The sequence below is a fragment of the Molossus molossus genome, unplaced genomic scaffold (assembly GCF_014108415.1).
Source record: "Molossus molossus isolate mMolMol1 unplaced genomic scaffold, mMolMol1.p scaffold_m16_p_7, whole genome shotgun sequence".
Lineage (NCBI taxonomy): Eukaryota > Metazoa > Chordata > Mammalia > Chiroptera > Molossidae > Molossus > Molossus molossus.
The window spans coordinates 16,844,929-16,858,986 of record NW_023425401.1 but is presented as its reverse complement, the minus strand read 5'-3'; the positions used below and the strand labels follow the sequence as shown (position 1 = coordinate 16,858,986).

The 14,058-nt window shown below is 40.5% G+C and overlaps 1 protein-coding gene across 1 annotated transcript; it reads right to left on the bottom strand.

Moving 5' to 3' along the window:
- Positions 1–219: 219 nt before the first annotated feature.
- Positions 220–10,004, bottom strand: TOMM7 (translocase of outer mitochondrial membrane 7). The gene is made up of 3 exons (XM_036247173.1): positions 9,827–10,004; positions 6,395–6,443; positions 220–444 (listed from the first exon to the last, which is right to left on the bottom strand). Exons 1-3 carry the CDS (start codon positions 9,927–9,929, stop codon positions 429–431), a joined length of 168 nt encoding a protein of 55 aa, XP_036103066.1. The 5' UTR covers positions 9,930–10,004; the 3' UTR covers positions 220–428.
- Positions 10,005–14,058: the final 4,054 nt, after the last annotated feature.

Here is a 14,058-nt window from a genome sequence, read left to right as displayed (position 1 = left end):
GAGAGAGACACATCCATCAGTTGCCTCCTGCATGACCCCAACCAGGGCCAGACCAAACCTCAATCTCAACCGAGGTATGTGCCCTTGACTGGAAGCAAACCCACGACTCTTCGGTCCACGGGCTGACACTCTAACTGCTGAGCCAAACCCCCGCAAGGCAAGGCTACATTTTTTACCTAACAATACTACTGTGTTAAACTAAAAAAGGACTCAACACAACACTGTTAAAAACATTTATTTGATACAGTCTACCATAAATAAGTCAGCAGAGGCTCCACTCTGCCACAGATGCACCTGCGAAGAGCCTTGTGCCATCCAAGTGGTGAACGTCTGAACGATGTCCCATCTCTTGTCCCAGCCAGAGTGAACACCTTCCGTGTTGTTCCTGTCCATTGATTGCTTCCAAATCCAGATGACCAAACAGTCCTTTATCCCCAAAGTAAGCTAAAATGTTTGTGAAGAGGAGAAATAAATTAAATCCCAAAGTAAAAACTTCTTAAACATAGTTTAAGAACTAGAAGATTTTATACATTTACATCTGTGTTCACTCATCTATCAAATTCAGTTACTAGAAGATAAGGCTCAATCTCATTGAAAAAAAAAAATCAAACATAGAGGCCTATATTTAAAGAAATACAATTTTGTTAGTTTTGAGAGTGGTTACTTGTTATACAAACAAAAAGGAAAATGTAAGTTGAAGTCAATAAAAAGTAAATGATTAATGATTTCCATTAACATGAAGGACTGATAAACTCAGGAAAAAAAGCTGTACCATTACTAGATGCAACACCAGTAAAATTAAGAATAACATTTATTGAATGCTTCCTATGGCTCAGACACTGTACACAAAGTTCACAAATCCTAATTATGATCCCTATTTTTATTTCTTTTCCTTTATTGGTTTTAGAGAGAGGAAGAGGGAGGGAGGGAAACACCGATGAGAGAATATCGACTAGCTGCCTCCTGCATGACCCCCACTGGGGATCGGGCCCACAACCTGGGTTTGTGTCCTGACCAGGAATTGGACCGGCAACCTCTTGGTGCATGGGTCGACACTCAGCCACTGAGCCACACTAGCTAGACTGTTTTCTCATTTTATATTTGAGGAAAGTGAAACTCAGAGAACTGAAGAAACTGGCCATAAATGAGACATGTTCAATACCCAAAAAGTTGGGCTCTTTTCACTAGATTGAAATTCTGTCCAAAAAGTTGATAGGTTATAGCCTTCAAAAGGAGGAAAGTCGCCAATGATGCCCTCAATTCTGACAAAATCAGGGTCCAGAGAGGTACAGGAGGTGACCTCAAATTATAGAAATGTCAACCCTCTATGATGTTCTATGAGTTCAGATGAGTTAAAGGCCCTCAAAAATGCAGAATATCTCTAAGATGTGTGTGCTGGCAGCAAATACATCTGTCCACTGTGAAGAAAAAGAAAGGAAACGACTAACTATCCAAATTAAGGAAAATGGTTAAATAAATATGGTCAATAAAATTATATTTATGAAGACTTTTTTTTATTGATTTTTAGAGAGAGAGAACGGGAGAAGGAGAGAGAGATAGAAACATCAGTGAGAGAGAACATCGACTGGCCGCCTCCTGCATGACCCCCACTGGGGATTTGGCCCACCACCTGGGCATGTGTCCTGACTGGGAATTGAACTGGCGAACTCATGGTACATGGGTTGACACTCAACCACTGAGCCACACCAGCTGGGCTATGAAGACTCTTTAATGATCTGGCAAATTGTTTATGAGAATATTTATCAATAAAAGACTCTTACAGTAGTCCTGTTTGGAAGTGTGCTGCCCAGCCCATGCTTTGGAAGTGTCCCTTTCCTCCTTCTGCAGAGTTGAGCCTATGTAGCTACTGTAACTGAAACCCTGTCTCCTGACCACAGCTAACTGAACAAAACAGAAAACCCGACCCATGTGGAGCCAATCGGATATTCCAGTATTTGAATTACACTTCAGTCTGATTGCAGAATACAAAAATAAAGTGGCTAAAATCAGTACCAGGGTAACCCAAAGTTAAAAACAAACAAACAGGGGAGCTGAAACTGAGATACTTGCAGAGGAAACCACCCTCAGCATGGAGAATGGAACAAGACATAAAAAGAGCAGCAGACAAAAAAACCATGATCCCTATTTTAAAGATGTGGAAACCGAGACTTTGAATGGTTACATATTGCAAGTGGTAGAGTGCGATATAACTCAGGAGCTCTTAACCATTAGTCCACACACATCCCAAGAGCAATTAGCCTTCATTTCTGCCTCAACTAATTCTTATGCCAAACACTCCAGCCACTAACTAGCCCAAATTCCTGAATCATTTGCTGACTAAGCAACAGCATACAGGAAAGAGGCAAGAGGTATTTTATTTCTAAATCTTTTTTATTAAAGATGTGATTTCTAGTAATATGGCAATAAAAATTACATTACAAAATGACAATTTGAATATTCTCTAAAGTTTGTTTTTAAAAAGTATTTTCCCTTTACCTGAGAAAAAAACCCAACATGTATCTATTTCTAATTTTCAAAAGTATATTAAACTTTCCCATTAAACCCCAAGTATTTCTGAATACAGTTAAGACATGAAAATAAATTATTCATCTATTAAGATCTCCTCCTCAGTAGTAATGAGCACCCAAAATATAGAAAAAGAGTATCTTCCTTGGCCTTATACAAATAATGGGAACAATGATTCTCTTAGTTAATCTTAGTATTGATATATTTTGCCTAAATAATGTTTACTAAGATACTGCCCTTATTTATTAAAGCACTTTTTTTTTTTTTAGTTTTGTGACATTTATTCTTTGTTTATTACTGACACTATTACAGATGTCCTCCATGTGCCACCCCCCAGGTCTTCCCCACATTACTGTCTGTGTCCATGGGCTATGCATATATGTATTTTGATTAATCTCTTCCTGTCCCCCCCACCATTTACCCCTCCCCTCTGAGATCTGTCAGTCTGTTCCATGTATCTGTGCCTCCGGTCCTTTTTTGTTCATCAGTTTTTGTTCATTAGATTCCACATATAAGTGAGATCATGTGATATTTCTCTTTCTCTAATGGGCTTATTTCACTTAGCATTTTAAATAAGGCATTCATATCAACCAACATTTGTTGACCATGTACAATGTACCATCCTGGGTGAGAGGACACAAAAACGAACATGGTCTTAATCCCAAGGAACCCAACTACTAGCAAAGGAAACAGACCAGTAAATCATGAGCTATATTACTTACATAAGTATTATATAAAGTCATACATAAACAACAAACTTGATTTTAATGAACAATAAATTCTACATTAATAAAAACCTTGGCAGATACAACTGTTTCTTTCAGGGTACAGACTAGGCAGCCCAGGAAGACGCTGCAGCCAGTCTCCCAGCACAGGCGGCGCAGTGTATGCAACACTGTAACTGGTCGCCTTTGCAGGCATTCGGCCAGTTCTTTCCTAAACACAGATACTTCTGGAAGGAAACCAGAAGATGCTCTTAATGACAGAAAAGAGAGTCAGCACCAGAAAGGAGAGGAGTACTGAGAAGACATTTAAGGTAAAAAAAAAAAAAAGCAGGGGGTGATTGCTCCATCTAGTCTACAACTAGGGTCAACTCTTGGTGGGAAGCCAAAAAGTTCAACAGAAGGGTGCATTGTACCCCACCTCTGAATCCTGGATCACCTGGGCACAAAATGCCATTTTCCAGCATGCAGGTCCAGTGTAACAATCATACCACAAGAAGCAATACTCTAGATTCCTGTTCAAAAACCCACCAAGAAGTTGGGTCATCTGACTGATTAATTCAACATTTGTTGGCAGCTACTTTAGGTTCTTACAGGACAAAATATAATGTAAATACCCAACAAGCATAACATAAGGCAGAGAATGACTGAAAAGAACACTCTGGAAACACAAAATAGAGTGGTTTCAGCTGGAAAAAGGGGAAAATGATTTAGGGAAGAGGTGACATTTGAAATTGGGCTTTTCTAGAAGTAGGTTTTCAAGTGGAAACTGAAAGGAAGGAGCACAAGCATACAGGCAAAGGCATGAAAATGTACAGTTCATTCTGGGACCAGCAAACAGCATCTCGTAGCTAGAGCATACTTCCCACAGGAGAAAGAAATGAGGTAAAGATGACACAAAGAAGATTTTAAAATACCATTAACAGTTATTCACATTATTACTTGCCAAATACATACAGGGTTCTTAATCAATCTTCCTGGCAATCATATGAAGTAGTATTATACCCAACTTATAAAACAGGAAACTTCATCTTAAAAAGCTTAATAGCCTCTTGGGGAAAAATATCTGATGGTGACTTCCTCTAGTGCTTAGAAAATGTTCACACAGTTTGACCAGGTCATCCCATCTCTGATAATGTTTCCTAAGGTAATGTTTCCCTAAGGAAACTAAGGTCAATTGGCTAGTAAATAGCAGATACATTACCTCAAGACCTCATTTTATAAAAAAAGAAATCAGCAGTTCAAAGAATAATAAAGGCTAAAAAAAAAGAAACTTAGTGGTGATCTCTGAAAACAGTTTTAAGAAGCCATAGCATAAAGGTTAACCATACGATGTTAAAGGGAGAGAGGGAAGTGAAAAAGGAAGCAGTGGGTGAAGATCATTTATTACAGCACTTTATTAGGGAATAACTGCAAAAATGGACAAGTTGAGGGTACATATGGTGGTAACCTCAGGTACAAAAAAAAAAACCTTTCCTCTTAGAAGAGGCTGGCAAGGCAGAGGGGTAGAGGAAATTCCTATCAGTTGGCACTGTGCTAAGTACAGTAAGAGGTAAGATTAACTAAGGGAGGCCAGGTGACCCAGTGGAAAGAGTGTAGGTTTTGGAGACAGACATACTCTACCACCTACCAACTGTGACCTGCTCCGAAGGACTGAAATGACAATTAGAAATATTGTATATAAAGCACCTGAAACAATGAGTGATACATTGTTAAGTGACAGTCAGTAATAATGCTTTTATTTTCTGCACATTCTAGAAAAAATAACTTAAGAGTAGAAGTTTGAAGACACCAAAGACCCAGAACAACTGGTGAAAAGTCTGTTAAGGAAAACCACAAGAATGTCTGTAAAATAGAGGGTCCAGCTGAAATCCCACAGCAACTGTGCAGGGATGCAATCCCTTCTACAGAGCAAACTTGCCTGTTCTAGATTCTGCCTTTATATATATATATACCTATGTGCACACATGCATATAGTTTTCATAAGCATACATATATACATACATGTGTCAGTATATGAATATCTATACTCTGCATGTGTGTAGTTTTCACAAGTGCTTATCAAACACTGGCAAGGTAATTCCTGAGAAAGAAATTTGACAATGCATTTTCAGAGCCATAAGTGTTCATACATTTGACTTAACAATCCCATGAGAATTTACCATAAGGAAATAAATCAAAACCTATACGATCTATGTGTATAAAAATGTTCATTATATTGTTATGTTAAATATTGAAAAATATAAAAACCTAAGTAATCAACAGCTGGAAAATGTATGAGATATCAACTCTAATTTTATGTGAAGAAAATAAAATCTTTTGTACTCTTGTTAGAATCATATAAAAGTTGTATTTATCTGAATAAGGTTAAGATGTAAATATGAGAAATGAAAAACAGTTCACCTTTTCAAGTGGCAGAAAGATAATTTCCTTTTATTTAAAAAAAAAATATGCTTCACTAAGGTTAAAACATGGTATAGTAAATAAAAATTAGGAAGAGCCCAGCTAGTGTGGCTCAATGCCTGAGCATCAACCCATGCACCAAGTGGTCGCAGGTTTGATTCCCAGTCAGGGCACATGCCCGGGTTGCAGGATCAGTCCCCAGTAGGGGGCATGCAGGAGGGAGCCGATCAATGGTTCTCTCTCACATCGATGTTTCTATCTTTCTCCTTCTCTCTCTAAAAATCAATTTAAAAAAAATTAGGGAGCCTGGCCAGTTTGGCTCAGCGGTTAGAGCGTCGGCCTGTGGTCCAGAGAGACCCGGGTTCGGTTTCCGCTAAGGGCACGTATCTCGGTTGCAGTTTGTCCCTGGCCCTGGTTGGGGTCGTGCGGGTGGCAACTACTTGATGTGTCCCCTTCACATCGATGTTTCTCCCCCCCACCCCCACTCTATCTGAACAAAAAAAAAATGAAAAAATTTCCTCGGGTGAGGATTAAATAAATAAATAAATAAATTAGGGAAAGTGCTTACTTGCTAACATAAGCTAAGCTGGTCTGCAAACTGCTGCAGTTTTCCAACAGCCCCAAACTACACCGACTGGGAAAGCTCCATCACAATGCCTACCACTACTGCTCTTCAGCGTCCCAGTGATTCAGCACTAATATATGAACATTTGCCCTAAAATGTTTATTTGTAAGAAGAGTACCTCAAAACAGTTGGCTCAGGCATGCCAGGATCTGCACCCCTCTTAAATCCTGAAAGATAGGGGAAGAGAGGAGAGAAAAAGAGAATAAATATTAATTAAAACCCCAGCAAAAACTTTACAATCAAAACTTTCTTTTGCCCTGGTTGGTTTGCCTCAGTGGTTAGAGCATTGCCCGCAGACCAGAGTCATGGATTCGATTCCGGTCAAGGGCACATACCTTGGTTGCAGTTTGGTCCCCAGCCCTGGTCAGGGTTGAGCAGGAGGCAACCAATTGGTGTGTCTCTTTTACATCGATGTCTCTCTCACTCTCCCCCCCCCCCTTCCTCTGTCCCTCCCTTCCTCCCTTTCCCTCCATCCCTCCCTCCCTCCAACTCTATCTGAAGATAAATGGAAAAATATCCTTGGGTGAGGATTAAAAAAAACCTTTCTTTTTCAATAACCTAGGGTAGCTGGAATGGTATCCCAATCTACCAACTCTATCTAGATTCATCTGTACTACAGAACAATTTTCAATCTTCACTCGAGTATGAGTTATGTCCAGAAATAATCAGCAGGGAAGACAAACTACCTTCTTGCTATTATATACACAATTAGTATAGTAGCCCTTAGTATGTACTATCTTTCATTATTAGTCATTACCCAGAAAAAAGATATTACAACCACCAAATCACACTGGATGAAAGACTTCAAAGAGCAAAAAGATTTTTTTAAAGAAACTAAACTAAAAAAAAAAAAAATATATTGAGGACATCTTATTTTATCCCCTATGAACCTCTTTTTATAAAGCAATCAAAGACTGGTAATAGAAAAAGGGGGGGGGCATTCCAGTTATTGTTTCACAACCTAATTAAGTTAACATTCTTATTACAAGTACAGTGATACCTCGGTTCTCGAACATAATTCGTTCCAGGAGGACGGTCAAGAACCAAATTGTTCGAGAACCGAAGCAATGAAACCCAATAGGAAATAATGGAAACTGGATTAATTCGTTCCAAGCCCCAGAAAATGCCTATTTACTGGCCTAATTTGTATATAATATGTAGAAAAACATAAGTCTCAACAAGAAATAAAAGTGTACAGTATGTCTAAGGGTTAAATTCAGTGTAAAGCGTGACTCTCTCCACAAAGCGTGACTCTCTCCACAAAGCGTGATTCTCTCTCTGCACTCACACTGATGACGCAAGCAAGGCGCGCTGGGCCGAATGAACGCCATTCGGCTCAACTCGGCTCATCTCGGAAGTTCGAGTTCCAAATATTTGTTCGGATTCCGAGACAAAAGTTTCTCGAATCTCCTGGTCGAATACCGATTTGGTCGAAAACCGAGGCGTTCGAGAACCGAGGTATCACTGTATGATTAAATAAACCTTTTACCATTTAAAATATATTAATTGGACAACGTATGTTAATTTGCTGAAATAGTTGATTAAAATTAGAGTTTGCATCAAGAACTGTGAGGGGTATGAAATTTTACCCCCTTTTCAAGACAACAAACTAGCCTGCCAGTTTCACAGATGCAGGTAGAAGATACAAGATACCAAGTCAGAAACAAAGAACAATGTATTACTCCCAGCTATAACTTTAGTCACAGTACCATCATTTTGGAGACAATCCTTGGTCTAGGGAACCAGAATCTTTGATAATGGGCAGTAAGCATGTCTCCCTGTTGTTCTAGATGGAGGTACTACTTTGCAAGGCTGTTCATTCTACAAAAATCCTTAAACAGATAATATGGAACAAAGGGTAGTCAGGGCCTCTGTTCACAAGATTTGCAGAAATTCAAGACACTGTGGAAAACTGTCTTCCATCAGGTGACTCATTAAAATCTTTTTGTTGGTAATGTCCAAACTGATTCTTTATGTCACTGTCCTATTTTTATAGCACAATAATCCCACTACACTCCCTGAAACCCTAAAGTAGTATGTTTTAACCTAAAAAAAAAAAAAAAATTACACAAGAAATTCAATCTGCAATTGTAGGTTTTAGCACGAGGCAAGGTGGAGAAGTAAAAGAAACAACCTGGGAAGTAGGTTAGACATAAATGGTAATCCTAGGAAAGAGAACATAACCAGTGTGCACAAAAAGGGAAACAAACTCTAGGATGGAAGAGAAAAAGCATTATCATCCCACATACATAATGAAAAAAGGAAATGGCACAATAGAGGGGAAGAATCCAAATCTCCCTAACCTCCCCCCCCCCCCCCTTTCTTAGCTAAGAGAGGTAGTCCCACTGTTTCACTAACCAAACTGGGCACTTCTACCATTTTAAAGTTGGGGAGGGGGTAGCAGTTTGGGAGGAAGAGGGGTAAGAGCACAGCTGTACCACTAGGCTGTCAATTATTTACCCTAATCCTTGATACTTATACAAAGTCACTAAAATCTGGGAAATTAATGCTTTTTAAAAAATGTATTGAAAATGAGGGAGGGAAAAGATCTTTTAAAGTCCTGAATACTTAAGTATTTCCAGATTATCATATGGTTTGCAATCCATAGGGAAATGGGAGCCACAGCTGCCTAAAGAACTTCCAGCATAATCCAGGGCTCCGTCAAGATTTAGCGTGTACTTTCTTTTAAGCAATGCACGACATCTAAAACAAATAGGAAGCAGCACCTTGTTAAAACCACAGAATTTTAAAGTGTAAAACTGAGTTTCAGAAAATGTCAAACTTATGCTCAAACTGACAGCACTGGGGCTCTTTTCTTCTACCATGTTTCCTGAGTCCGGTAATAAGACTAGAAAGAAAAAAAAAAAACTACCCAAGGCTAGACATAGGGTCAAGTCCTAGGGTGCAGCCCTGGGTGAAAACAACTTACAAATCTTTGCAGTACAGCCTACAGGTTAAGAATACGGGGTCTGATGTCCCATTGCTTGAGTTCATAGCTCCCCCACTTAACAGCTGTGGGGCATACGGCAAGGAGCAAAACTCGTCTCTAACTCGGCTTCCTCGCCAGCAGAATGGGTTCTGTCATAGAAATCCTCGCCCTTCTTTCTACAGGTCAGCAAGCTCCAGCATCCAACTGCTTTCATAATCATGCTTCAAGGCGGCGCCGCATCCCGTCGAGAGGACCCTTTCTAGTTAGGCCCACCTGGAGAGGCGAGGAAAACGCCCTGAAAACCCACCTGGTGCCAGAGATGTGTCGCTGCCACACACATTAGGTGACAATCTAACACTCCCAACAATCCTGCAGAGTGTGTCGCCTCCATTTTACAGATGTAAAAACAGAATAGGGGGTGGGGGGTTCTGTGACTGGTTACAGACCATAAAAATACTAAGAGGTTGAACAGGAACTCAAACTCAATTTAGACCGACCCCACTTGATCCGAAAGCCTCCAAGGACCTGCACAGCGTGGTTACGTTTCTCAAGCCAAAGATGGAGTCGCAGCCTCCACACCCCCTTCCCTCCCGTCTCCTCACAGGTTCTTCTCCCACTGACCCAGGTAAATCACGAGAGGAATGAAGCCCCAGCGGATGGCAAACTGGCCGCCCTTGAAGAGCTGCTGCAGCCTCTGCTTCGCTTCTTTGCTCAGCTTCACCATGGTGACGGCCCAGGCGGCGCAGCGAGGACCCGCACAGCGAAGGAGTCGACAATCCGAAAAAGGAAAGGAGGTGCGCAGGCGCCACATACGACTTTTACGGCAAAAGTCGTGAGCGTCGCCAGCAGAGATCGTAATTCATCGCTCTTTCCCGGCTCCGGCCCTTCGCGGCCCTGCCTACGAAAGGCGCATGCGTGGTCGATTCCCCTCGCTCAGCGGTTCAAGTTCGCCCCGAAGTCCCGGAATTCCCTGGTTTCGTCCCCAATGTCTGTGTAAATAACGCTTGTGGAATTGGCGAATGAATTTCATCAGGAACTAACAGCTTTCGTTAATCATGTTATTTAGTCAGCCACGAAACAGACACCTTAAAATTTAAAGCTTAAATGCTTATTTGTAAGTTTACAATTAGAGATTCCTGGCAAAGGAGCTGACATTCTCCTTCCTGGTGGGCAAGCACACTCAGACGATCAATTACAATTACAAACTTACTGAGCTCTTACGATATGCGTGCTTTGTGCTAAATGTTCACATGCCTTAACTTACTGAATCCTCAGAACTCGGTGAGGTAGGGAATATTTATTACCATCCTTATTTTATTGATGAGGACATTGAGGCATATTTACCGGAGTTCATATAGCTGGTAAGTGCTAGAAGCTGGGTCTAAATCCAGACACTCTTACCCCAGAATTTGAATGTTAACAACATTGGACTGCCTTATAGAAGAGAAGTAAACACAGGACTAGAATAGAGCCCTTGTGTATTCTCAGAGTATTTTCCTCAAGATGTGATGGATGAAAGAACTTCCCATTGTCCTGAAACAACACATATAATTAGACTGAAAACTGGCCAGAGACCTAAAGGGATGCTAACTGGTTGAACAAATCACATCCTCTCTGAGTGAGATTAGAACTCAAGACACAAAGAAATAACAATTTGACTGAAGCTGGTAAGACTGAGAGAATACAAGACATAAAGCAGTAAATGGCACGAGTAGGCATAAGCTATGAAATAGAGAGTATTGAGTTATAATGATATCAAAGTCATCAGATGGAGAATAACATGCTTTCTGGTGAGAAGGCAACAAAATAATTCCACCTAAGGTTAGCTATATGCCAAACAACCTTCCTTCCCCAGCTTTGTTCCGATGTTGGTAAACCTGGCTATGCTGTGGTTCTTGTTCTGTGATGTACAGGAAATTGGAACCATGTAATCCATTATGTTATAGCCCCATGGTCTCAGCTAGTTAGAAGAGAGGTGAGGAATTCGGGGGGGTGGGGGGAATCAACTCTCAGGGTTTCATCAGCACCATCCAAAGAAAAGATGCTCTGGATTCTGTTTTCTTAGGGGAAAAAAATCCTAGAGAGGATCGAGCTCTTTTAGATTGCAGGGACGAAAGAAACCTATGGCAATATGGGTGGTGGACATTTCTGAAAGCACAGTCAGGCTTCCCAGAAGAGCAGAAACATCCCCCTGAATATCTATTTCCCCATCTGTAAAATAGGAAGGGAGTAACTACTTGTTATGAATTGAATTGTGCTCCCCACCCCCCAAAAAAGTATACATTGAAGCCTCAACCCCCACTGAAGGGGTTTGCAGATCAACCTTCAAGAAGGTAATTAAAGCTAAATAAGGTAATTAAGGTCCCATAAGGGTGGGGCCCTAATCTGATAGGGCTGGTGTCTGTATAAAAAGAAAAAGAGACACCAGAGCTCTCTTTTCATGTGAACACACAGAGGAAAGGCCACGCCGGGACGCAATGAGAAAGAGGCTCTCAGTAAGCCAGGAAGTGAGGTCTCACCTGCCTACACTTTGACCTGGGACTTGGAGCCTCCAGAACTGTGAGAAAATAAATTTCTGTTGTTTAAGCCACCCAGTCTGTGGCAGCCTGAGCTGACTAATCCACTGCCTAACAAGGTTGTGTGTGAGAACAATTAAATCAGATCACATAAAGGTATTAAGAAAAGTACCAGGTATGGGCATCTCTGTGTGCCAGGCACTTCACGGACATCCTTTACAGTCCTCCAAAACTCATGCTCTTGTACCACCTCACACTGCCTGGTACATAGTTCGTTTGCTGAATTTTGAATTTCAATATCATAATCTTACTAACACATGATTATAAGCCATAAAAGCCATTTGTGCATTTATTCATCCTGGAATGTTGAGTTTTGACAATGTGCAGCCCCTGCACTATGGCTTGTGCGTGGGAAAACAGGAAAATTAGGTGCAATCTTCCACTGAAAGATTTTTATGATCTAGTTAGAGAGAGTAAGACAAGTATGCCAGTAAGTTACTTGTCCATATGACTAATCTTTGGAAAGATAGTAACATAAAGTCAAGATTAAGCACAGCAACCCAGGGGTAAAAGCTTTGCACTTGAATTCTTGCTTTACCACTTAGTTGATCATGGTCAAGTAGTTTGGCCTCTCAGAGTCTCTTTTCTCATGCGTAAAAGAAAATAAACAATAGTGCCCACCTCAATCAGTTCTTGTAAAGATGAAGAAAGAATATGCCTGAAATATAGTGCCTAGCTAAGTAAAGCCTTAAGCAAAGGTAAACTATTACTATTATTTTTCATAGTTTGCCGTTTACTTCTTCATTCTTACTGGCTTGGGTTTCAAAGATCAGCCTTTTTCAGAAGTATTGTTTTCTAACTCTAAGCCTTCCCAAGAAACAGTTGCACCTACTACATACACAGCCATTAAGTAGGTAAGGGACAGACTAATCAATATGCAATCCAGTGTAAGCTCCTCAAGGAATGTATTTGTTCTATTAAAGCTTAATGCAATGCTGTGTATGCAAGCATAGAAGTCATATGGATCGGAGATCAGACCTGTTGAGATTTGAATCCAACTCTTCCATTTACTCAAAATGAGAATCTCAAGAACCAGTTGATAACATCAAAAAAGCTAATTAATTCACCATGGTTACCAGAAAATAGGGCTTAGTTTCCAAAATGCAGCCAAATATATGAGCCAAAATGAAAAAGAAGGAAAAGTTCTATCATGCATTTTGTTTTCCAGAAATGTTATATTTAAAAATATATTGCAAAAAAAACAAATATATATTGCTGTTCAAACACCATGTGCTTCCAGAAAATTCAACTCTGTCCTCTTTTTTCTGCTACGGTGGTTTTGGGTGGATACACAATTTCTTATTGTCATGATACAGCTTGGGATTCTTAACAACATCCGGCAAGCATATGGTGAAATAAATTTCCACAAAAAAGAGATTAGTCAAAAAGCATCACTGAGACATCAACCAAGTGTAAGGCTCTGCCAGGAAAAAAGACTTTTAGAAAACTGTCGTACTCAGCCACTGCCCATAGGATTTGGTCATCTTACTTGGGGACAGAGTGCACTTATCCTCGATAAGAAAGAGGGTGGGGGGTAAGGGCCAAATGTGTAGGGCACACAATGTATTGTTATAGAAATTTGGAAGAGAAAAGTCGCAGAGGGCTAGACCATTCAGGGAAAACTTCGCAGATGTGAACCTGAGCTACTTTCTGGTGGCTGGGGAAGAGGAAGAGAAGAATAAAGAAATGCCAGAGAGCACACAGCTATGAGTCGAGATGGTGCAACACTTGAGGCCTAGCAGAAAGCTCCAGACAGGAAATAATGAGACCAAGTTATAAAAAGAAGACAATGTCAAGAAATTTGGATTTTAGCGAGAATAGATTGAAAGCCACTGAATATTTTAGAGGAAAAAAATTACAGGGGCGCAGCTGGTATGGCTCAGTGGTGCATCAGTCCATGCACCAAGTGGTCACCAGTTTGATTCCTGGTCAGGACACATGCCCGGGTTGCAGCTCGATCCCAGTAGGGGATGTGCAGGAGGCAGCCGATCAATGTTTCTCTCTCTCTCTCTCTCTCCCCCTTCCTCTCTAAAAAAAGTCAATAAAAACATATTACTGGGGGGTGGGAGAGATAAACCACAGAACTTATATGCATGTATGCATAACCAATGGACATAGACAACAAAGCCGGGGACAGGGTGGGGGGGGGGATGGGGAGGAGGGTGTCAATGGGGTAAAAAAGGAGAAACATCTGTAACAAAAATAAAATTAATAAATAAAATATAAAAAAAATAATAAAACATATGTAACTTAAAAATCATTTTGTATGAATACATA

Excerpts from the sequence above, each read along its gene's own strand:
- TOMM7 (XM_036247173.1), bottom strand. The coding sequence starts at position 9,929 with ATGGTGAAGCTGAGCAAAGAAGCGAAGCAGAGGCTGCAGCAGCTCTTC. Across the intron at positions 6,444-9,826 it reads TCCTCTCGTGATTTACCTGG|GATTTAAGAGGGGTGCAGAT; the intron begins GTCAGTGGGAGA and ends CCTATCTTTCAG.